We start from the raw sequence: 24,503 nt of genomic DNA, 5'->3' as shown, positions 1-24,503 counted from the left end.
TACAGATCTTTGATACAGATCTTTGATAAGATCTGAATGCTAGGCTGAGTGTGGTGGCGTGTAATTCCAGCACTTTGGGAGGTAGAGGTGGGCAGATCACCTGAGGTCAGGAGTCCATGATCAGCCTGGCCAACAGGGTGAAACCCCATCTCTACTAAAAATACAAAAATTACCCAGCGGGGGTGGTGGGTGCCTGCAATCCCAGCTACTTGGGAGGCTGAGGCAGGAGAACCACTCCAACTTGAGAGGTGGAGGTTGCAGTGAGCTGAGATTGCACCACTGCACTCCAGCCTGGGCGATGGAGTGAAACTCCATCTCAAAAAGGAAAAAAAAGATCTAAATGTTGAGAGTTAATCAGAGCTGTAAAGTCCTGTCACAATCGTTTTGCATACCACGTTTTCTTAGGTACGTGAATATGGGACTTTAGAAAATTCATGAACGTGTTATCTTTTAAGTTGCAATTTCTTAGACTCTGTCCCTGGGAGGACTTCCAACCAACAGTCAAGGGCCCTTTGCCAACAAATTTATAGGCAGTCCACACACTCTGACACACAGAAACATGGCCCAGGGGCTCTCGTGATCTCCAAACTTATCCAAATGTCTCCCAAAACATTTCCACTTACACAAAACCTCCTCCTTTATTTACATATCTTCCACAATATTTGTAAGTTTTCTCCACGATACACCCTCATCCCATGAAACTTCTCCATAGCAACAGGCTTCTACTTGAATAAGGTTTCGCTACCGTTTTTTGGTGGTATTTCAAGCTCTTAAATGGAATTCAGTTGGCATTTAAAAAATCCTACTTATTATTTCCCCTTTTTTAAAAAAGAAACTGCAAAACAACCAAGCTACGTATAGGCAGCAGACCTCAACTGACCAGTGCCATTTTTAGTCATTGTGGTATCTTTCCATACCTCATGATTCAGAGATATATCACCAAGACCAAATCTTATTCCAGAAGTCAGCACTAAAAGGTTTCACATTAACTTTGACTTTAAAAGGGTGCATACTGCTCAGTACCTAGTAACCATGCATACAGTCTTCTGTTCAGGGACATGTCCCTTCTCAGTAGGGTCTGGGTGGCGGCTGAGAGAATGCGCACGATGTCAGATCTGAGGAGGGGGATGGCTCTCTCATTGGAATCCTATTAGAAGGACAGAGAAATTTACTGCAAGGGAACCATAGGGTAGATTGTTGACTTTTTGACATGCAGCCCTTCCTTGCTGGTCTACAAAGCTCTATCTCAAAAAGGGCTGGTTCCTTACACATTACCCATGGAAAGAAGCTATTCAATAAGTGCAATGAAAACGCTATCCTTGCAAAAATGAACAAGGACTTTGCACTGGCTACCAGAAAATAATGCCCATGAGTGGCTGAGCTGTCCTTGTACAACAAAACTGCTTGAGATCTATATCCTACCCCTTGGGAAACACCAGTGACTTACCAGAAGAGTACAAATGACTTACCAGACAGGTATAAAATGGGAAGAAAAACAGAACGATTTCCAGATTATTTCTTTGCACAAGAACATTTGAGTCCAACAGGGAGGCACACAAAGATTTCACCTGTAAACAATCAAACGGCATTAGCATTTTCAGGCTACTCTTTATGGTCATAAAAACGAAAGTAACCTTCCCCGGGAATCTTGAAACTCCTGTGTTATATCACTCAGAAGAGAACCAGCAGCCACAGTTCAGGAGGGCGTGGGTTCTAGCTCTTGAGGCTGCAGGCTGTGTGACATTGGAGAAGACGTTCAGCTGCAGACCTCACTGTTCCACGTGAGAGCTGGAGGGGTTTGGACCAGATGGCCGGGTTCTATGATCTCAAATTCTACGACCCCAGAAAGGATCCAACAGGAACCTTAAACTAAAGCTCTGAAGACACAAGGGAAAATAATTCCTTATCAATTCAGTAGATATTCTGAGTGTCTTTTCTGAATACAGATAGGTAGACTAGAGATGCATAAGAAATTAGAGCCACAGACAAATGCTCAGAGTTCAGAAGAGGAGAGCTCTTTCAACTGCAGAGAACAATGGTGCTCCACGGGAAAGCTGGGCTTGAAGGACAGGAAGGAGCTACGCTGAGACCGTGAAGAAGGGCAGGAATGGACAGCCAGTGGGACAGAAGGGAACAGTAGGGAGTAAAGGCACTGTGAGGCCAGGCCCTGTGGCAGTCGTGTGGGGGCACAGGGCCTGCAGGGAAGAGTGAGGTGCTGTGGCTGGGAGCAGATGGTTAGAATGCTCTTGAGCTTGGACTATAGCTGTTGGCAATGGGAAGTCAGATTTTTTTTTTTTTTTCTTTGAGTCAGGGTCTTGCTCTGTCACTCAGGTTGGAGTGCAGTGGTATGATCTTGACTCACTGCAACCTCTGCCTCCTGCGTTCAAGCGATTCTCGTGTTTCAGACACCTGAGTAGCTGGGATTATAGGTGCCCACCACCATGCTCTGCTAATTTTTTTTGTTTGTTTTTCAGACAGAGTCTCACTTTGACACCCAGGCTGGAGTGCAGTAGTGCAATCTCAGCTCACTGCAACCTCCGCCTCCCAGGTTCAAGCGATTCCTTTGTCTCAGCCTCCTGAGTAGCTGGGACTACAGGCGCCCATCACCACGCCTGGCTCATTTTTGTATTTTTAGTAGAGATGGGGTTTCACCATGTTGGCCAGGATGGTCTTGAACTCCTGGCCTCAGGTAATCCACCCACCTAGGCCTCCCAAAATGCTGAGATTACAGGCATGAGCCACTGCGGCCAGGCTAATTTTTGTATTTTTAATAAACGTGGGGTTTCACCATGTTGGCCCGGCTGCTCTTGACCTCCTGACCTCAAGTGATTCACCTGCCTCAGGCTCCCAAAGTGCTGAGATTACAGGTATGAGTCACCGCACCCAGCCGGGAAGTCAGACATTTTTAAAGCACAGGATACATATGAGCAAAGCTAGGCTTTCTCGCCATCCCAAATCTCTTAGCAGATTTGGGATGGGGAGAAACCAGTCAGATCCAAGAGTAAGAGACAAGAAGCCAGAGCAAGGCTGAGACGATGGAGAGAAAGAGACAAAGGGGATACTGACGGGGCAGGAAAGGGACATGTTCATTGGGATCTCCCGTGTCCTGATCATTGTGCGATGCACTTTTCATCCATTTTTCCACCTTGTCCTCAGAGAGATCCTGTGAGGCAGGTCTACAACCCCCATTTTGCAAGAAGAAATGGAATCAGAGGGTAATTCACACTCAGCTGCAGATCTTCTCACCTGTGAATTCAGCCTGAACACTTTAAGATCAAAGTGTGGGAACACCACCAGGTGGCGAAAGACAGCAAGCCATAAAAGCACAAGAGGCAGGTTTGGGGAAAAGAGACAAAGATCTGGGAGGTTACCATTTCTAAAGGCACGAGAAGGGATGTCGTTACCAGGGAAGAGAGCTTCCCTTGAAGGGCCTGGAGATGGATACCTGGGGAACCCCGATAATTTGGGTTTGAGAGCAGCCAACGGAGACAGGAGAGCAGGGGGAGGATGCCAAGGGAGGAGGGGGTTTCCATGTGTGAGTGGGCAGTGGCCCCCATGACACAGGACAGAGGAAGGAAACAAAGACCCACCAATGCGGCAGACCCTCTGCGTGCAGAGGCCGTCTGAGCGCCATGTGTAGCTAAGCACATTTCTGCAAAGCCGGGGGCCTCCAGAAGGGACCTCTGAGGGTGTGAACACTTATTTGAATGTATGAATCTTAATGCCACTTTGGGAGGCCACAGAGGGTAGATCACCCGCCAGGCAGGCAGTTAGAGACCATCCTGGCCAACATGGTGAAACCCCATCTCTACTAAAAACACAAAAATTAGCCGGGCTTGGTGGTGGGTGCCTGTAATCCCAGCTACTCGGGAGGCTGAGAGAGAATTGCTTGAACCCGGCAGGCGAAGGTTGCAGTGAGTTGAGGTTGTGCCACTGCACGCCAGCCTGGGCGACAGAGCAAAACTCGGTCTCAAAAAAAAAAAAAAAAAAAACTTAATGCATATGTTAAAAAAGCCACCACCAGCCTCAACTGCACAAGGCCTCCTTCTCGCCTTGCTCAGCCGTTCGTTACCCAGACTTAAGCTTGGTGCACCTCCCTTTCCTGGATGTCCCTTTGCAGTTTCAGTGACAACCTGCCCATGAGGATGCTATGCCCACATGTCGCCTCCTCCCCATGCCCCGTGAGGAACACAGCACCCACCGTGAGTTGGTGATTGGTCCCTAGCATGTACTTCTGCTCCCGGCCGGGGGCATCCCTGTTGATGTGGCCCACCACGAAGACTGAGGCAGGGAGGCGGATGGACGGGCTGGCCAGGACGCTCCCCCAGAGGGCGGTGTAAAACACCTCTTTGCCAACCACCAGCGACAGTCTCAGGAGCAGAGCATCCGTTCTGTTGATGAGAGAGGATAGGGTTCAAGGGCTCGCCCCATCTTCCCGAGTCCCACTGCACACTCCTCTGTGAATGCTGCATGGAGAACCACAGCAGAGTCGCCTGGCTGGGGAAGCCCCACCTTCCTCATCGCCGGGAGCCGCTGCCATCTCTCACCCTGCTGTGTGTGTCCACCTGCTGGCTGTCACACTGACCCTGGATTTGCTAAAACCAATGTCACTAGGCAGCGCAGTGCCTTGGCCAATGAAAAGTGTCTAAGCAGTCATGCGTGGCAGGGCAGAGACCCATCTCCACCCTGGCCGCGCCACGGATGCCTAGGTGCTCACGGAAGGGAGATTCCACCATAAGAGGGATAGGCAGGTCAGCCACTTCACAGAAAAGCGGAAGGAGCCATTCGTGTATCAAAAACAAGCATATGCTGAGGAGACTGATCAAAGACTTAAGCAATTAGATGCCACCAACCTGAGCACAGCCAAAAATGTGCCAAGTGACATCTGTCTTTAGAAATGCTAGGGGCAAATCTGCCTGGGGCCTCCCACGACCCTGCAAATTCCATCAGCCTGGAGTGGTGTTTCCTTTCAGTCTGCCCACAGCACCTGCATGTGCTGACTCCCGCTCCCAGGGGCTCTTGTGCTGAGGCTGGGCATTTGTTTGCCTCTTATCTTTATCTAGGTCTCCCATGATACAAAGTCAGCACCTTCTCACGCATCCTTTAAGAGAAGCAGTGTCACCAGTGGATCAGGGCTCGTTTTTCCACTGACGCTGACCAAGGTCAGGCTCATGCCTGTTTGGTGGTGTCCCTGCAGCTGACTGCGGCCCTTTCCCTGTCCGCAGTGCACACAATCTGCAGGCTGGATGACAACATCTACCAGTAAAACAGCAGAGGCACATTCCCCCTAAGGGATATCACCGCACGAAGGATCTGACTCATTACCTGAAAGGATTCAGTTTCTCACATGCTTCCTATCTGCAAAGACCACAGAAAACAATGACAGAAAAACCAACCCGGTGGAATGTGTTGGTTCACCAAGCTTGCCAGAGTTGGCCCTCCCGTGTCCAGATCCTGGTTGTGATGCTTCCTAGCTGCAGGACCTAGGACAAGTTTAACATCTGCGCATGTCTGTGCAGGGAAAGGAGCCTCGACCTTGTGGAGATGTTGTGAGAATGAAGTGAGAGTCCCCTCAAAAAAAAAAACAAAAAACCACAGTTCAGCTGGGCACGGTGGCTCACACCTGTAATCCCAGCACTCTGGGAGGCTGAGGTGGGTGGATCACCTGAGGTCAGGAGTTTGAGACCAGCCTGGACAACATGGTGAAACCCCGTCTCTACTAAAAATACAAAAATTAGCCAGGCATGATGGCAGGTGCCTGTAATCCCAGCTACTGGGGAGGCTGAGGCAGGAGAATTGCTTGAAGCCGAGAGGCGAGGGTTGCAGTGAGTCGAGAGGGCGTCACTGCACTCCAGCCTGGGCAACAGAGTAAGACTCTGTCTCAAAAAAAAAAGAAAAGAAAAAAAAAAACCTCAACCCAGGAGAACAGACCTAATGCTTGGGCCATGCCGCCTGCAATTACTACCAGGTCCGCTCTGTTTGCTGTCACAGCCCCAGTGCCTATTTGAGCAAGTGACTCCAGGTTGGCACTCGAAAAACCCCTCAGATAATTTTTTTGTATTTCCTTCAAAAATATCTACCATTGTGTTATATTAAAAGTGCATTTTGTTCTCCTTAAAATTAGTCTGAACTTTTTGGGGTCCTATAAAATATTGTAGGAAATAATTCATGGTACCATCTTCTTAGAAAAAATAAAAATGAAGAGGCATAAGTAATGGCTAAGTGTACAGAAGAAGTACACAGGGCGATTTAGTGGCTAAGGTTATTGAATGGTCTTCTATTAAAGGCTGAGTAAACAAATAGAGCTTGTCTTTGCCCAGCTCTGAAATCATCACAAACACTAGAATGTACACACCATGGTGTCACAGTCCCCCCTTTACTTAGAACCGCATATTCCCAAAGTATGTTCCATAGAACACTGGCCACTAGAGATGTTCCACAGAAGAGGAGTTCCACCCTCAAAAAGTTTGGGAAACGCTGCCTATGTTATCTCTTCAATATTCTGAAAACTGGCTACTAGCTTTCTATTAAAGAAATAATTTTTTTTTTTTTTTTTTGAGGCAGGGTCTTACTCTGTCACCCAGGCTGGAGTGCAGTGGCACGAATACAGCTCACTGCAGCCCTGACCTTCTGGGCTCAATCAATTTTCCTGCCTCAGCCTCTGAGTAGCTGGGACTACACACCCATGCTGCCACATTGGGCTAATTTTTGCATTTTATATATAGACAGAGTTTCATCATGTTGCCCAGGCTGGTCTTGAACTTTTGGCTTCAAGTGATCTGCCCTGCATGGCCTCTCAGTGCTGGGACTACAGATGTGAGCCACTGTGCCCAGCCAGCTTTATTTTTTAAGTCTCATTTTATTCTTAAAAAAATGGATGCATACTAACAATTTAAATGACATCACAGTAGAAACAACAGCAACTATGACAAACCTCTGGTATTAGAGAGCAAAATAACCGGGGTTAAAAATGAAATAACTTCCTACTCAACAAGAGTTACTATGATCATCTCGGTTGTTAAATTCCAATATTAGTGTGCAGTTTACAGTCCAGAACTCTGAACTTTTTTTATTTTTTGAGACGGAGTTTCACTCTTGTTGCCCAGGCTGGAGTGCAATGGCATGATCTTGGCTCACTGCAATCTCCACCTCCCAGGTTTAAGTGATTCTCCTGGCTCAGCCTCCTGAGTAGCTGGGATTACAGGCAGCCGCCACCATGCCTGGCTAATTTTTGTATTTTTTTTTTGGTAGATACGGGGTTTCACCATGTTGGCCAAGCTGGTCTTGAACACCTGACCTCAGGTAACCCACCCGCCTCGGCCTCCCAAAGTGCTGGGATTACAGGCATGAGCCACCATGCCCTGCTGGGAACCCTAAAATTTTAATTCAAAACCAACAAACGGGCCAGGCACAGTGGCTCACACCTGTAATCTCAGCACTTTGGAAGGCCAAGGCAGGTGGATCATTTGAGCTCAGGAGTTCAAGACCAGCCTGGCCAACATGGTAAAACCCCGTCGCTATTAAAAATACAAAAATTAGCCGGGCATGGTGGTTCGCACCTGTAATCCCAGCTTCTCATGAGGCTGAGGCAGGAGAATTGCTTGAACCCAGGAGGTGGAGGCTGCAGGGTGCCAAGATTGCACTGCTGTACTTCAGCCTGGGCGACAGAGTGAGACTCCATCTCAAAAAACAAAACAAAAACAAACAAACAAAAAACCAACAAACATTAAAAAAAAACCCAACTTCCAAACCCCAAGTATTTCCATCCTTCCTAACTCATGCCGGCGTATGCTCTCTCATGCCTCCTGCAAACGCACCTCCTTCAAATGACACTGGCATGCTTCACTCTTCACAACTGAGAGCATGTGAGTGGCATGGGCCGGGCACTGCAAATCCCAAGCACTCCACAACTTTGGTTCTGCAGCTGCTTGCTGAAAGGACAACCATGGAAAGCCAAGCTGTCACAAGACAGCACTGCTTTGGTACAATCATCTGAAACTGAAGAGGCAGGGCAGAGACAACAGCGCCCTGTACCGTAAACTGCAGGTCAGAAACAGCACTAAAGAAGGGGTAAAAAAAAGCCTCGAACCAGCACAGATCATGATCACAGTGCCTGAAACCAACCAAAAGAAATGTTGGTGCTGGGTGCAGTGGCTCACGCCTATAATCCCAGCACTTTGGGAGGCTGAGGCAGGTGGATGATTTGAGGCCAGGAGTTCAAGACCAGCCTGGCCAACATGGTGAAACCCCATCTCTATTAAAAATACAAAAATTAGCTCGGTGTCATGGTGCGTGCCTGTAGTCCCAGCTACTCGGGAGGCTGAGGGAGGAGAGTCGCTTATACCCGGGAGGTGGAGATTGCAGTGAGGCAAGATCGCGCCACTGCACTCCAGCCTGGGTGACAGAGCGAGACTCTGTCTCAAAAAAAAAAAAAAAAAAAAAAAGAAATGTCAGCCAAATGGGGTGGCTCATGCCTGCAATGTCAGTGCTTTGGAAGGCCGAGGCCAGAGGATCGTTTGATCCCTGGAGGTTGAGACTGCAGCGTGCTATAATCCTGCCACTGTACTCCAGCCTGGGTACAGAGCAAGACCCTGGAATTCAATGTGATCATGTGTGTCACGCACGTCGCAAGTGCTCAGTAAAGGGTCCATTTGTTTCCTCCACGATAAGGGCCCTAAGAGGGTACGTCTTCCCCTCTTCCCATGGTGACGCTGTGGGTAACTCCTCTTTAATGGGACAGGACATCATGGAAACTCTGGACTATGGCCTCCCTTATTAATGAGCTCCAAAAGAAAAGAAATGTCAATAAATATTTTTCAACTCTTTAAGCCAGGGTTTCTGAACTTCCACCCCACTGACATCTGGGACCAGGTAAGTCTTTGTTGTCGGGGCACCTGTGTGCATTGTAAAATGTTCAGCAGCTCCTGGACTCTACCCACTAAATATCAGTAGCACCCTCCCCGCCCCCAGTTGTGACAACCAAAAATGTCTCCAGATATTGTCAAATGTACCCTTAGAGGCAAAATTACTACTACATTGAAAATTACTGATTTAAATGGAAATATCTGATGAGCTAGTTGTTGCCTTCTTACAAACCATTTAAAACATTCACCTCTCCTCATCTCCTAAGAAGAAGAGTTTAGTGCTTTCCCTGTTCTAATCTTGTTTTCTTAGTACAGCAAAACACAGCTACGTAGCTATTTCATGGGCATTTAAAAAAAAAAAAAAAAAAGGACTTCTGACCAGTAATAGGTTATCTGCAGACCCCAAAGGGTTAGAAAGCCAGGGTGGATAATAAGTCCTAACAGGGGCCAAAAGTTTCATTCCTTATGGTTCACTACAAAGCACACACCAGGGACAGCCTCCACCTACATGAAACCTGTGAGTCGCCCCAGCCTTCACCAGCTCAACCTAACTCACCACTTTGCAATTTCTACCCACGTGCTCATCATGACCCCCCACTGCACCCTCCCTTTCTGCTCTCTGCACATTTGTTGGGGTGTTTCACTCAATTCCCAAGCACTTTTTTTCTTTTTTGAGATGGAGTCTTGCTCTGTTGCCCAGGCTAGAGTGCAGTGGTGCAATCTCGGCTCACTGCAACCTCCACCTCCTAGGTTCAAGCGATTCTTCTGCCTCAGTCTTCCGAATAGCTGGGATTACAGGTGCCTGTCACCATACCTGGCTACCCAAGCACTTTTGGGAACAGTTACCAAACCGTCTCAGACCAAAATGGATACAGCAACCAAAAAATCTTGCACAGTCCCTTCAATTACTGTGGCTGCAACACACTGGCTCAGAGATTATTATATAACCTTTCACTGGCATCCACCTTGGAGAGCTGATAACTAATCACTTCTGGGTGCCACATTGCATTTGGTTTTCTGTCACAGCTAAATAGATTCAGTGATTCACGAAGCTTTACTTGGCTCTTGGTTCGATGTCAAGAAATCACAATATTCGGAAAAAAAAATCAATGTTAAGCAACTTTAGCAACTGTTCAAATGAACCTTCATTTATCAACTAAGAAAACAAAAACACTCCAACTATTTACACTTCTAGTGTGATTCACACAGATTTAAAAGATCACAGGAAGCTTTAGGGAACTAATGTGTTCATCTGTCTAATGACAGAAAAATCATGTAGGACATATACTCAATATCTGTCATCAGAACACAAACATAGCAGAACTTCTAGAAAGGGCCTGGGATTATGAGTCCATTGGCATGGAGTCTGGTAATGTCCTCCAGCTGCCTCTTGTGTGACCTGCACCGCTCATTAACTCAACACACACTTACCGAGTCTCACCATGTACCAGCCACAGGGCCTGGTGCTGGGCTTAAAACCACAACGGGACAGATTCTGCCTCCTAAGGTAGAAACTGTAAAGGTGGATTCTCCTTTGGGAAATGGAGAGCCAACACCTGGTCTATGTGAGAGCTTTAAATGGTTAAAGTGCAATGTTTTGGTTACATCTGTCAAGTCCTGATATAGAGCTCACGAAATGCACCCTTGGCCACTTCCTAACTAACTCTTCAAACCATTCTGATTACTTGGTTTACTTGAGGCTGGGGGAGCCGTGCAAATGGACCTTGGATTGATTCCTGGGTTCCACTCCAGCCTCCTGCACTCCTCAGTCACAGCTAACACCACAGGAAAAGGTGACCTGACTAGAGCCTCCAGCACAGGGAAATATGAGCAGTGCATTGTGTAATCACATGGAAGCTTTTACAAGCGCAAAAGTCACCAGTGACTGAACATGGGCTCTTAAAACAGGTCCCATTAACAAAGGTGAATCACTGTGGCATCTCTCAGAAGAGTTAATAAGCTGGAAGTGAGTTCTTACTTTATACTTCTCCAGAAACAAAGGTCACTGTGTATACTCAATAGTCTGTTTTTTTGTTTGTTTGTTCGTTTTTTTCCGAGACGTAGTCTTACTCTGTCGCCCAGGCTGGAGTGCAGTGGTGCAATCTCGGCTTCCTGCAACCTTCACCTCACGGGCTCAAGCTATTCCCCTGCCTCAGCCTCCCAAGTAGCTGGGATTACAGGCGTACACCACCATGTCCGGCTAATTTTTTTGTATTTTTAGTAGATATGGGGTTTCACCATGTTGGCCAGGCTGATCTTAAACTCCTGACCTCAAGTGATCCACCTGCTCTGGCCTCCCAAAGTTCTGGGATTACAGGTGTGAGCCACCATGCCCAGCCATACTCAATAGTCTGAACAGAATACACACTTTCTCCCATTCCTAAGCAGTGACCACAAAAAAAAAAAAAAAAAAAAATGCTACATGAACTTTTGTGCATATGAGTATTATAGATTTCTCCAAGGTGCTCCTGAAACCTGTCAAGATATTCTGCTTCGCATCACACTAAATTGCCTTTTCAAGCCCTGCCCTGGCTTTGCTTTTTAATTTAGAAGCAGCCTAGTTTAATGGAAAGAAGAAGGACTTTAGAATCCGATATGGGCTGGGCGCGGTGGCTCACGCCTGTAATCCCAGCACTTTGGGAGGCTGAGGTGGATGGATCACTTGCGGTCAGGAGTTTGAGACCAGCCTGGCCACCAGAGGGAAACCCCATCTCTACTAAAAATACAAAAATTAGCTGGGTGTGGTGGCATGTGCCTGTAATCCTGGCTACTTGGGAGGCTGAGGTGGGAGAATCACTGGAACCCAGGAGGCGGAGGTTGTAGTGAGCCGAGATCGCACCACTGCACTCCAGCCTGGGTGATAGAACAAGACTGTGTCTCAAAAAAAAAAAAAAAAAAAAAGAATCCAATAGATACAGTGGAATAGAATCCCAGCTCTGGGGCTCGCTGACTGTGCGACTGGGAAACCTTCTTACCCTCTGACCCTCACCTGTAAATGGAGGTAACTCCTGGAGCAGAGGAATTCATTACACAATGTGATCATGTGTGTAATGCACGCTCCAAGTGCCCAGGAAAGGGTCCATTCATTTCCTCCACACTAGGCACCCTAAGAGGGTATGTCTTCCCGTCCACACATGGTGACTCCGTGGGTAACTCCGTAACGGGACAGGACATTATGGGAACCCTGCACTATGGTCTCCCTTATTAATGAGCTACATTTCTCTCCGCATAAAGGATCGCATCTCTCCGGGCTCGGGACTTCCCCTTTGGTAAAGACACACAGAGAGATTCCCGGGAGGAATTTGAAATTACAACCACCAAGGAAATGTGAAAGAGCAACCCAACCTCCACACCTACTGCTGCTTCCCATGTCTCTGCACTTCCTTCCCCATGTCTCTTTTTTTTTTTGAGACGGAGTCTCTGTTGCCCAGGCTGGAGTGCAGTGGTGTGATCTCGGCTCACTGCAAGCTCCACCTCCTGGGTTCACGCCATTCTCCTGCCTTAGCCTCCCGAACAGCTGGGACTACAGGCGCCCGCCACCACGCCCGGCTAAATTTTTTTATTTTTAGTAGAGACGGGGTTTCACCGTGTTAGCCAGGATGGTCTCGATCTCCTGACCTTGTGATCCACCCACCTTGGCCTTCCAAAGTGCTGGGATTACAGGCATGAGCCACCGCGCCCGGCCCCTTCCCCATGTCTTATAAAGCAGTGGAGTAAACACAGCCTGGACAAGACGCCCACGCACCTGTCGGAGATCTCGGAGCCCTCTTCCAGGCCGGGCAGCAGGCCAACGATGAAGGCCTGCAGACTGGGCAGGAGCAGCTTCTGCAGTGGGAGGAAGTACTTCTCGTACAGGGTGAGCAGCACCGGCCTCACCGACACTGCCGCGTGTGCCAGGAGAGGAAATAACCCGCAGCTTTGAGAAAGAACGAGAGGGAGCAGGGCAGAAATAAGATACCCAGCCGAGGGGAGTGTTCACAAGCAAACAGCTGGCCATTTAAACTGCTGGTTTCCATGTGTGTGTATTACATGAGATGGTCACAAAACACTGTTATGTAACGAACCGGCAATGAAGCCGTCCACACGTTCAGATCCCACTTAAAGTTCCCTTACAGAAAAGTCAAAACGGGGTGCTGGAGAGGATGTGGAGAAATAGGAACACTTTTACATTGTTGGTGGGACTGTAAACTAGTTCAACCATTGTGGAAGGCAGTGTGGCGATTCCTCAAGGATCTAGAACTAGAAATACCATTTGACCCAGCCATCCTATTACTGGGTATATACCCAAAGGATTATAAATCAAGCTGCTATAAAGACACATCCACATGTATGTTTATTGCGACACTAGTCACAATAGCAAAGACTTGGAACCAACCCAAATGTCCATCAATGATAGACTGGATTAAGAAAATGTGGCACATATACAACATGGAATACTATGCAGCCATAAAAAAGGATGAGTTCATGTCCTTTGTAGGGACATGGATGAAGCTGGAAACCATCATTCTCAGCAAACTATTGCAAGGACAAAAAACCAAACATGGCATGTTCTCACTCATAGGTGGGGATTGAACAATGAGAACACTTGGACACAGAAAGGGGAACATCACATACCGGGGCCTGTCATGGGGTGGGGGGAGGGGGGAGGGATAGCATTAGGAGATATACCTAATGTAAATGACGAGTTAATGGGTGCAGCACACCAACGTGGCACATGTATACATGTGTAACAAACCTGCACATTGTGCATATGTACCCTAGAACTTAAAGTATAATTAAAAAAAAAAAAAAGAAAAGTGAGGATGGATAGACTCTGGAAGGCACCCAGTGACATCTCCTGGTGATGGCTTTATGATTAATTGTTGCACACACAGCCCTACGCTTATTTTGCCTGTTTGTCATTTTCTCATCTTGTGAGCTAAAATACCGGTTACTTGGGTAATAAAAAGGAACACAGCAGAGAAGCAATCATACCTGTACAGAAACAAGTCCTTGGCCAGCCATTTGGTCCCCACAATTTTAAAGATAATCTCGTAGGTTTCTAGAGCTTTTAAGTGCACACCACTGGGCAGGGCAGGATGCAAACACTGAGCTAATCTTTTGCTGATGAGGAGCCGTCTTGGCAACAAGGAGTACCTCAGGTTACTCTGAAGAGCCTGTCAAACAAGAGAAAAAAAACACATGAGGAAGAAGGCAGTGACATTTACAATGGAGAGTGAATCTGCTGAAGCCAGAGAGACTGCAGCCATGCTCCGGTGTGGCTGTAAGAAAGAGACATACACAACAAAGGGGCAGAGGGACTGCATGGCCAGAGTCCACAGCAGCTCTGGCAGCGCTGGAGATGAGGCAGGCACAAGGACTTTCTTAGTACGTGGCCAGCTTCTCGGTCACAACTCGGAGCCCGTGATGGGTGAGGGCCATGTGCTTCTCTATCTCAGGAAGCCATGAGTAGGGGCTCACTCAGAAGATATGGATTGGGATTAAAGCCTTCCAGCCTGTGATTCCTGACATTTCTACCAGTTGGAGATGGTGCTGGGAGGGACCCGTGTTCTCCAGGAGGAAAACGGCACCACCCCACTGGGCTGGAGCAATGGTAGTCCCAAGCTAGGCTTCCATAAGCAGAACACATGACACGTCTGCGGGAAAGCATCCCAGAGTGCTTGCTGTAGCCGAGAAGCAAGGTTGAGAGCGTGAACAGATCGATGCCGTCCTTCGGCAGAGCTTTGCCCATCCTTGGGCAGAGCTTTGTGCGTGGGAGCCCCTCATGGCTTAATCTTTTTTTTTTTTTTTTGTGAGATGGTCTTGCTCTGTCACCCAGGCTGGAATGCAGTGGCGCAATCTCAGCTCACTGCAACCTCTGCCTCCCAGGTTCAAGCGATTCTCCTGCCTCAGCCTCCCAAGTAGCTGGGACTACAGGCGCTTGCCACCTTGCCTGACTAATTTTTTGTATTTTTAGTAGAGATGGGGTTTCACCGTGTTAGCCAGGATGGTCTCGATCTCCTGACCTCGTGATCCACCCACGTCGGCCTCCCAAAGTGCTAAAATTACGGGTGTGATCCACTGCGCCTGGCCGGCTTAATCTTACAACAGAGTGTCTGATGTTATCAGGGAATGATCCGCATAAGTAGTTCATTTGCTCACACAAATATTTACTGAAAGCCTACAGGGTAAAGTTCACGCTTCTTTTTTTTTTGAGACGGAGTCTTGCTCTGTCGCCCAGGCCGGAGTGCAATGGCGTGTTCTTGGCTCACTGCGACCTCCACCTCCTGTACCTCCTGGGTTCAAGAGATTCTCCTTCCTCAGCCTCCTGAGTAGCTGGGATTACAGGCACGCGCAACCACATCCAGCTAATTTTTTGTATTTTTAGTAGAGATGAGGTTTCACCATGTTGGCCAGACTGGTCTCGAACTCCTGACCTCAAGGGATCCACCCGCCTCGGCCTCTCAAATTGTTGGGATTACAGCCGTGAGCCACCGCGTCTGGCCAAGTTCACGTTTCTTAAAAGGTCTCCCAAGCACAGCTCCTGCCTGTTCTGCCTGCAGTCTGTGGCTCCGGCCTTCCTTTCACTGCCCCTTGCCTAAATGCCCTTCTGGCCACCTTGCTAACTCTTCCTCACGTGTGATTTAGCTCAGTGCCCCCATCTCAGGGAGGCAGAACAGGCCTTCCCTCTGCAGTGCGAGGGCAGGGACTATCTGACTCTTCTCTGCTGTCTCCAGCACCTTGCACAGTGCCTAGAACAAAGTGGGCAGTTGGGAAGAGCATCTAAGACATGTTCAATGCCAGCTGCATTCCATCCACATCAGAATCATGGGCCCTCAGCCTCATGACTGCAGGGCCATGACAACTTTCCTCTTGTACGCAAACACTACGATCCCACCTCTAAAGCACACTCAGGTTATGCAGGACATAAAAGGAAGACAAGGAAAACAAGAATATTTTTCATCAGATATCTGCGGTCTAAGTGAATTCTCAAATTCAATAAAATGACATCTTTAAAAAAAATCAGATATGGCCAGGCACGGTGGCTCACACCTATAATCCTGGCACTTTGGGAGGCAGAGGTGGGTGGATCACAAGGTCAGGAGTTCAAGACCAACCTGGCCAACATGATGAAACCCTGTCTCTACTAAAGATACAAAAAATTAGCCGGGCGTGGTGGCGCGTGCCTATAATCCCAGCTACTCGGGAGGCTGAGGCAGGAGAATTGCTTGAACCCAGGAGGCGGAGGTTGCAGTAAGCCAACTGCACTCCAGCCTGGGCGACAGGGCGAGACTCCATCTCATCTTAAAAAAAAAAAAAAAAAAATCAGATATAACTAGTGGTCATCAAAAAAGGGTTAAATTCTGTTACACAGGCTGGAGAGCAAGTGTGCGATCATGGTTCAATGTAGCTTCAACCTCCAGGTTCAAGTGATCCTCCCACCTTGGCCTCCTGAGTAGCTGGGATTGCAGGTGCATGCCACCAACCCTGGCTAATTTAAAAAAATTGTTCTGTAGAGACAAGGTCTCCCTACATTGCCCAGAATGATCAACTGGTCTCAGACTCCTGGGCTCATGCAATCCTCCTGCCTCAGCCTCCCAAAGTGCTGGGATTACAGGTGTGAGCCACTGAGCCCAGCCCTTAAAACATCATTTATGAAGAATGTGATACCTTAAAACAAAGGGAATGCTAACAAAATAATGTGAAAAAATGTGCTTATGTTCCAAAAAGGAAAAAAAAAAAAAAGGACAGAGGAGAGGCCACTTAATTTCCACACTGTCACAAAGGATGAGAACAGACTGACGGTAGCAGCAGAGAAGGAATGAATGTGGATAATGGACAGGAAACAGTACATTTGCTCACGGGCAATTACAAACACATAGAATGGTCAGGCAGCCAACACCCAGCTTCACCACCAGCAATGCCTGGCCAGCCCACAGAAAACATTTCCACGACTCTCACAGCTTACTGATCACAGGCTAACAAGCTTTCTCCATGGATTCAAGAGTAGGAGAGCTAAAAGCTGTCTTGACCTGTACCATTATTTTTGTCAAGGCAGAGTTTTCTCTTTTTAACACTACCAAATCTCATTTTTGCTCAGTATACTCTAAGACTTCTGCTACTTGGGGCAAAAAAGATGTTAAGTACTTCTCATGGGGAGCATCTGGGATTCCTAAGAGGTTCCCTCAGTCTGTGCACACAGCAGGATCCCTTTCTTCTGCTCTTTTGAGTATAGGCATGGCAACGTGACATACTGGGGGCCAACAAGATGAGTAGAATTATGGGAGTCACTTCTGGCACAGATCTTCAAAGCCAACTCATAGCTTATCACTTCTCTTTTCCCTGCCTCTAAGATTATGGAAACACAGGTTGAGATAAAGCCCCTGAGAAACTTCAGAGAGCAGAAACCACTTTCTGATCCAGTAAGGCAGAAATAAACCATGTTGCAAAAGTCACCATGACTTGAGGATTGTTTGTTACTGTGCATAACTTTCCCTATCCTGACTGATACATCTCTTTTCATATGAACGCAATTGCAAGGAACCACAACCACTCATTTCAAATTAATAGAACTGATTGCTATTTTTTCTCATTTACATGTGTTACCTCACTTCATTTAATGTGAAAAAGACATAGAAAAAGACACATAACCCAGAACTGAGGCTGTAACCAGTATAAGTGGAATGAACTTGTTCACTGTATGTTGACCATGTTTATCATGTTTTGATTTTTTGAGACAGGGTCTCACTCTGTCACCCAGACTGGAGTGCAGTGGTGTGATCGCAACTCACTGCAACCTCTAACTCCCAGGCTTAAGTAATCCTCCCACCTCAGTCTCCTGAGTAGCTGGGATTATAGGCGTGTACCACCATACCCTGCTATTTTTTTGTTTTTGGGGGATTTTTTTTTTTTTGAGCCAGAATCTTGTTCTGTCACCAAGGCTGGAGTGCAGTGGTGCAATCTCAGCTCACTGCAACCTCCAACTCCCAGGTTCAAGTGATTCTCCCACCTCAGCCTCCCAAGTAGCTGGGATTACAGGCATGCGCCACCATACCTGGCTAATTTTTGTATTTTTTAGTAGAGACAAGTTGAGCCACAGTGGCCAGGATGGTCTTGAACTCCTGGCCACAAATGATCTACCTGCCTCAGCCTCCCAAAGTGCTGGGATTAAAGGCATGAGCCAACACGCCCAGCATCTTTGGTATTTTTTTGTAGAGATGGGATTTCGCCATGTTGCCCAGGCTGGTCTCGAACCCCTGGGCTCAATCAATCCACCTGCATTGGCCTCCCAAAGTGCTGGGATTACAGGTGTCAGCCACTGCACCCAGCCCATGTGAATAATGTGAACAAGGCCCATCTGAGACAGGCAACTGATTTCTGTTGAAGAAAAGGTGCACTAAAGGCAAACTCAGACTGCTTATCAAGAGACAAGCTGCAGTTGTCTTCTTTAAAAATGCAGCAAGAAGGCCGGGTGCGGTGGCTCACGCCTGTAATCTCAGCACTTTGGGAGGCCAAGATGGGCAGATCGCCTGAGATCAGGAGTTTGAGACCAGCCTGGCCAACATGGTGAAATCCCGTGTCTAGTAAAAATACAAAAATTGGCCAGGTGTGGTGGCACATGCCTGCAGTCCCAGCTACTCAGGAGGCTGAGGCAGAAGAATCGCTGGAACCTGGGAGGTGGAGGTTGGAGTGAGTCGAGATCGTGCCACTGAACTCCAGCCTGAGTGACAGAGTGAGACTCTGTCTCAAAAAAAAAAAAAAAAAAAAGAGAGAGAGAGAGAGAGAAATACAGCAAGCAAAGGCAATGAACCAAAAGGACTTAGAAAAATGAAAAGATACCCTTCCTTTGTGATAAGAAAAATAAAATTAATATAACAGTGAAATATCATTTTCTTCACCCATCAGAGAGGTAAGCTTGACTCAAGCATACAGGTTCAAGCATAGAGCAGAGTGATCTAGAGATCATGAACAAAGTTAATCAAAACCAGGTCTGGATTTGGCCAGACAGAACTTGCTGGACTGCTCCTTGGAGCTGTCGTCACACAGAGATTGAGTGTTTATACACTCCGCATGGAGCCTCGCACTTAACAAGTGCTTCAAAACTAAGGCTAAACAAACCAATAAACAAAACTGAGGCTATTACTGATGCCTGGTCTAAATATGCAAGCTTGGGCACCAGAGCTGCCAATTCCAGTTTCAGAATTTGCTGTTTGGGCAAATTACCTTTCTGGGCTGAAGTTTCACCTGTAAAAATGAGGACTGTGATACCTCACGAAGTTAGAAGCATAAAGAGATACCATGTATAAAAAATTTAGCATACTGCCCAGCACCAAGTAAGTAATCCACACACATGACCTCTTAGTATAATGACAAATTGAAAAATAAGCAGAATATTTAAAGATGGAGACTCCACCCTTTGTGCAGAAGCTCAGAGCTGTAGCCCAGTGGAGAAGGGAGAACCAGTTGCTTGGATCAGTGGTAAAGGTCACCTTGGAGGTTCCCACTTGGGCTCCCTGCAATTCCACCTTACGAGACTTTTCCGTGATGCCCTTCAGTCTCACTGAGGGCCAGCACCAGCCACAAGAGGGACAGCACATTTTTAGGGCAAACTTCTCTGGTGGATACTAATGGGGTGCAGGAAATGCTACCCCAAAATATGGTACCTGGGAAACTGAGAAAACAGCAGAAGCAGGAAGGATACTCTCACCTTCCTCCCTGTGGCAGCTCATAAAGCCTAGGGAGGTCTCTGACCTTCTCCCTCCCTTCTCCCCTGAACGCTCTGTGACAGGTGTCCTGCCCTATACCCAGAGGGAAGGAATGTCTCGCAGAGGCACCAAGAAGAACCTGAACAAACAGGCCTTGCTAAATTCCCCCCGGGGTATTCCTGAATCATCACACCCCGCATCCAGTCATTCTATGCGACTGTCACACTTCATCAAACCCAAGCATAGAAACACAGATTGGAATCCCTGTTTCTTCAAGTCTTCATTTCTGAAGGCTCTCATGCCATGTAAAACTTAATTTGCATGCTTTTCTCTTGTTAATCTCTCTTTCGTTATAGGGGTCTCAGCCATGAACCTCGCAATGGATGAGGAAAAGATATTACTTCTTCACCCCTTCAACACTGTTCTTTACAATTGCTAACGCCCTGTACCCAAAGACAACACCGGTGCCCTCCTCCAAGTACAGGACTTAGGAAAGCTTCTTTCTTAGATAAAACAGTATGAATTTCCTTGTTCGAAAGAATGAAAGTGGGGTCAGGCACGGTGGCTCATGCCTGTAATCCCAGCACTTTGGGAGGCCAAGGTGGGCAGATCACGAGGTCAGGAGATCAAGATCATCCTGGCTAACACGGTGAAACCCCGTCTCCACTAAAAAACACAAAAAATTAGCCGGGTGTGGTGGCGGGCGCCTGTAGTCCCAGCTACTCAGGAGGCTGAGGCAGGAGAATGGTGTGAACCCAAGAGGCGGAGCTTGCAGTGAGCAGAGATCGTGCCACTGCACTCCAGCCTGGGCAACAGAGTGAGACTCCATTTCAAAAAAAAAAAAGAATGAAAGTGGCTGGGCACAGTGGCTCACACCTGTAATCCCAGCACTCTGAGAGGCCAAGAAGGCTGATCACTTGAGCCTAGGAGCTGGAGACCAGCCTGGGCAACATGGCAAAACCTGGTCTCTACTAAAAAAATACAAAGAAATTAGCTGGGTGTGGTGGCACATGGCTATGGTCCTAGCTACCTGGGAGGCTGAGGTGGGAGGATCATCACCAGAGCCCAGGAGGTTGAGGCTGCAGTGAGCTGTGATCATGCCACTGTACTCCAGCCTGGGCAACTCTGTCTCAAAAAAAAAAAAAAAAAAAAGAAAGTTAGTTTTTGGTAGTTTTTTTTTTTTTTTTTTTTTTTGACAGTGTCTTGCCCTGTCACCCACAGTAGAGTGCAGTGGTGTGATCTTGGCTCACTGCAGCCTCAATCTCCCAAGCCCAGGCAATTCTCCCTCCTCAGCTTCTCGAGTAGCTAGAACTACAGGCGTGTACCACCACACCTGGCTGATTTCTGTATTTTTTGTAGAGATGGGGTTTCACCATGTTGCCCAGGCTAGTCTCAAACTCCTGAGCTTAAGCAATCCACCCACCTCGGCCTCTCGAAGTGCTGAGATTATAGGCATGAGCCACCATGCCCAGCCAAGAATTAAAGTTATCCTAAGGAGTTTGAGACCAGCCTGGGCAATTCTGTAGGACTCCATCTGGAAGTTTCTGTTTGGGAGGATGAAAAGGTTCTGGAGATGGATGGCAGGGTACACAATATGAATGTACTTAATACCACTGAAACGTGCACTTAAAAATGGTTAAAATGGTCAACTTTAGGCCGTGTGTATTTTACCACAATAGCATAAACAGAAAAGAAATAATGCTGTTTCGTGGCAATTGCTCTTGCTGGCTAAGGCTGTAAGAGCCATGAACTTTTTTTTTTTTTTTTTTTTTGAGACGAGAGTCTTACTCTGTTGCCAGGCCGGAGTGCAGCGGCGCGATCTCGGCTCACTGCAACCTCCGCCTTCCAGGTTCAAGCAATTCTCTTGCCTCCGCCTCCCAAGTAGCTAGGATTACAGGCATGTGCCACCATGCCCAGCTAATTTTTGTATTTTTAGTAGAGACGGGGTTTCACTATGTCGGCCAGATTGGTCTCGAACTCCTGACCTCAAGTGATTCACCTGCCTTGGCCTCCCAAAGTGTTGGGATTACAGGCACGAGCCACCGCGCCCGGCCTAGCCATGAATTCTTGAGTGACGCTTGCACGCCAGCCCCTCCTGGACTGAACTGACCAGAGAAGAGTGGGACTCATTTCAGCAAATCCTGAGGCAGCCCAGGGATTCGGTCCAGCTCTCTTGAGAGTGAGCTTTCAATCTTTAATTAGCACAATAACCACCTTCTAGGGCTTGCAAACTCCTGATTTCCTCTTCAGGGTGTGTGTTTGGGTACGTGTTTTTTTTTCTGTTTTCATTTATTTTTTTTTTCTGACTTGTTTTTTAAAGTTCTAGTGGGGTTTGTCTTATTCTCTGACAGCGTCTTCACCCTTCGCCCAACAACACGCTTCAGCTCCCATTTGGCAATGTTGCTGACACTATGACCCACTAGCCACGGCTAGGAAAACTCCAAGATAAGAAGTATTTGGATCCCAAGAAGGAAGCCCCGCTCTCAAATTCCTTCTAACTCTCATCTAGGAGGAGAAGCAAGAGCTCCTGCCCTCATGGCCGGTCTTGGCGACTTTTCCTTCTTTGAGCTAAAACTAGGCCACATGTCACTCTCATCCCTCTCCCAGCAGGCCCAGGGCTGCCAAGACTGGAATTAGCACAAATCGGGTGTGCCACCCTCACACTACCTTTCTCATCTCCATCCTCCATCCAGGCTTTGCCAAGAATCTTCTCCAGCAAGAAAAGCTCAGCAAACACTTCCAGGACAGTTACACTATCCAGAAACCCAAACTGGCTGGCCAGTAACCTTAATATACGTATCATATGAGAAATATTCTTCTGCAACTATAGAATAAATATCACAGAGAAACAGATGAACTGAGGTCGAGCACAATGGCTCACGCCTGTAATCCCAGCACTTTGGGAGGCCGAGGCACATAGATCACTTGAGGTAAGGAGTTTGATACCAGCCTGGGCAACATGGCGAAACCCTGTCCCTACTAAAAATACAAAAATTAGCCAGGCGTAGTAGCACAGGCCTGTAATCCCAGATACTTGGGAGAGTGAGGTGGGAGGATCACTTGAACCAGGGAGGCAGAGATAGCAGTGAGCTGAGATTGCGCCACTGCACTCCAGCCTGGGTGAGAGAGCGAGACTCCATCTCGAAAACAAAACAAAACAAAAGAAACAGATGAACTGGCCAGGAAAAATGGCCATGTTTTCAAAATCACTTTTAATTTAATTAATTTATTTATTTAGAGACAGAGTCTCACTCTGTCCCCCAACGCTGGAGTGCAGTGGTGCAATCTCGGCTCACTGCAACCTCCGCCTCCTGGGTTCAAGTGATTCTCCTGCCTCAGTCTCCTGAGTGGCTGAGACTACAGGCACATGCCACCATGCCTGGCTAATTTTTATTTTTTGTATTTTTAGTAGAGACAGGGTTTCACCATGTTGGCCAGGCTGGTCTCGAATTCCTGACCTCAGGCAATCTGCCTGCCTCGGCCTCCCAAAGTGCTGGGATTACAGGTGTAAGCCACTGTGCCCAACCCAAAATAATTTTTTTTTTTTTTGAGACGGAGTCTCGCTCTGTCACCCAGGCTGGAGTGCGGTAGTGTGATCTTCACTCACTGCAACCTCCACCTCCCAGGTTCCAGCGATTCTCCTGCCTCAGTCTCCCAGGTAGCTGGGACTACAGGTGCATGCCACCACACCCAGCTAACTTTTGTATTTTTTAGTAGAGACAGGGTTTCACCATACTGGCCACGCTGGTCTCAAACTCCTGACCTCGTGATCCACCCGTCTCGGCCTCCCAAAGTGCTGGGATTACAGGCGTGAGCCACTGTGCCTAGCCCAAAATCCCATTTTTTTATTTTATTTTTTTTGAGACAGAGTCTCGCTCTGTCACCCAGGCTGGAGTGTAGTGGTGCGATCTCGGCTCACTGCAACCTCCACCTCCCGGGTTCTAGCGATTCTCCTGCCTCAGCCTCCCGAGTAGTTGGGACTACAGGCGTGCACCACCATGCCCAGCTAATTTTTGTATTTTTAAGAAGAGAAGGGGTTTCACCATATTGGCCAGGCTGGTCTCGAACTCCTGACCTTGTGATCCACCGTCCCGGCCTCCCAAAGTGCTAGGATTACAGGTGTAAGCCACCGCACCTGGCCTTCAAAATCACTTTTTAAAGTGCTAAAAAAAAAAAAAAAAAAAGGAGAAACTGATTAAACAGGAAATTAAACTTTCTTATTTATTTCACTCAGGAACTACACTGTTCTAAGAGCATTCCTTGAGCTATAATTAGGACATAATTGTAACATTTTTGACCTCATTATATGCATAGGCTCTGTAGGCTGACCTTAAAAGAAAATACTAAAATGTTAAGTATAAAGTATGTTTGAAAAAAAAAGATTCAAACTACATCCAAGCTTAATAGAAATCAGGAAGTGTCACCGTTGCTCCACCCAAGAAAATATCTTTGTTTTCCTTTGACTTTACACAACCTGACAGTATGACAGTCCCCAGGACACGGCATAATTTAGAAGCATTCTGTGTAGGCAACACGATGAAAAATTCCAAAAGGCTACACCATGGACACAAGTTAATTGCTTAAAAATGGTTAAGATGGTAAATTTTATGTTATATGTATTTTACCACAATTTGTTTATATGTATTTTACCACAATTTAAAATGCTTTAAAAAAGGAGTAATTTAACCATATGGGTGGGGAGTGGAGAGAATTGTTTCATTTTTAAAACGCTTTATTTAGCCTGTAAAATAAAAATGTTAAATGTTTCCTTTAAAAGTTCCTAGAAGAGACAGTCACCCTACTTTTGCACAGAGTACAATGCTGACTTCAGAACGCCAGATGTCTTTGTCTAGAAAGAAATGTAAGTCAGCCAATTTAAAAGCACGTCTCCCACCAAGCAAACGAGGAGTTGCATTTTTCACGGTGAAACACCGACATGTCTTCCTTCTGGAAG

At 47.2% G+C, this 24,503-nt stretch overlaps 1 protein-coding gene across 2 annotated transcripts in view; it reads right to left on the bottom strand.

Annotated features, from left to right (window-relative positions):
- Window positions 1-24,503, bottom strand: part of DOP1B (DOP1 leucine zipper like protein B) — a 139,670-nt gene that overhangs the window by 83,400 nt on the left and 31,767 nt on the right. For both annotated transcript variants that reach the window (XM_024239529.3, XM_009233930.4), the window contains exons 3-7: window positions 13,839-14,020; window positions 12,610-12,780; window positions 4,202-4,391; window positions 1,470-1,568; window positions 1,024-1,147 (exon numbers count right to left, since the gene is read on the bottom strand). In XM_024239529.3, the coding sequence (XP_024095297.3) occupies window positions 1,024-1,147; window positions 1,470-1,568; window positions 4,202-4,391; window positions 12,610-12,780; window positions 13,839-14,020 (766 nt within the window). The remainder of the gene's footprint in view (window positions 1-1,023; window positions 1,148-1,469; window positions 1,569-4,201; window positions 4,392-12,609; window positions 12,781-13,838; window positions 14,021-24,503) is intronic.

Source organism: Pongo abelii, chromosome 22, assembly GCF_028885655.2.
Source record: "Pongo abelii isolate AG06213 chromosome 22, NHGRI_mPonAbe1-v2.0_pri, whole genome shotgun sequence".
Taxonomy (NCBI): domain Eukaryota; kingdom Metazoa; phylum Chordata; class Mammalia; order Primates; family Hominidae; genus Pongo; species Pongo abelii.
Note: the sequence above shows the minus strand (reverse complement) of the source record. Positions and strands in the feature narration are given on the sequence as shown.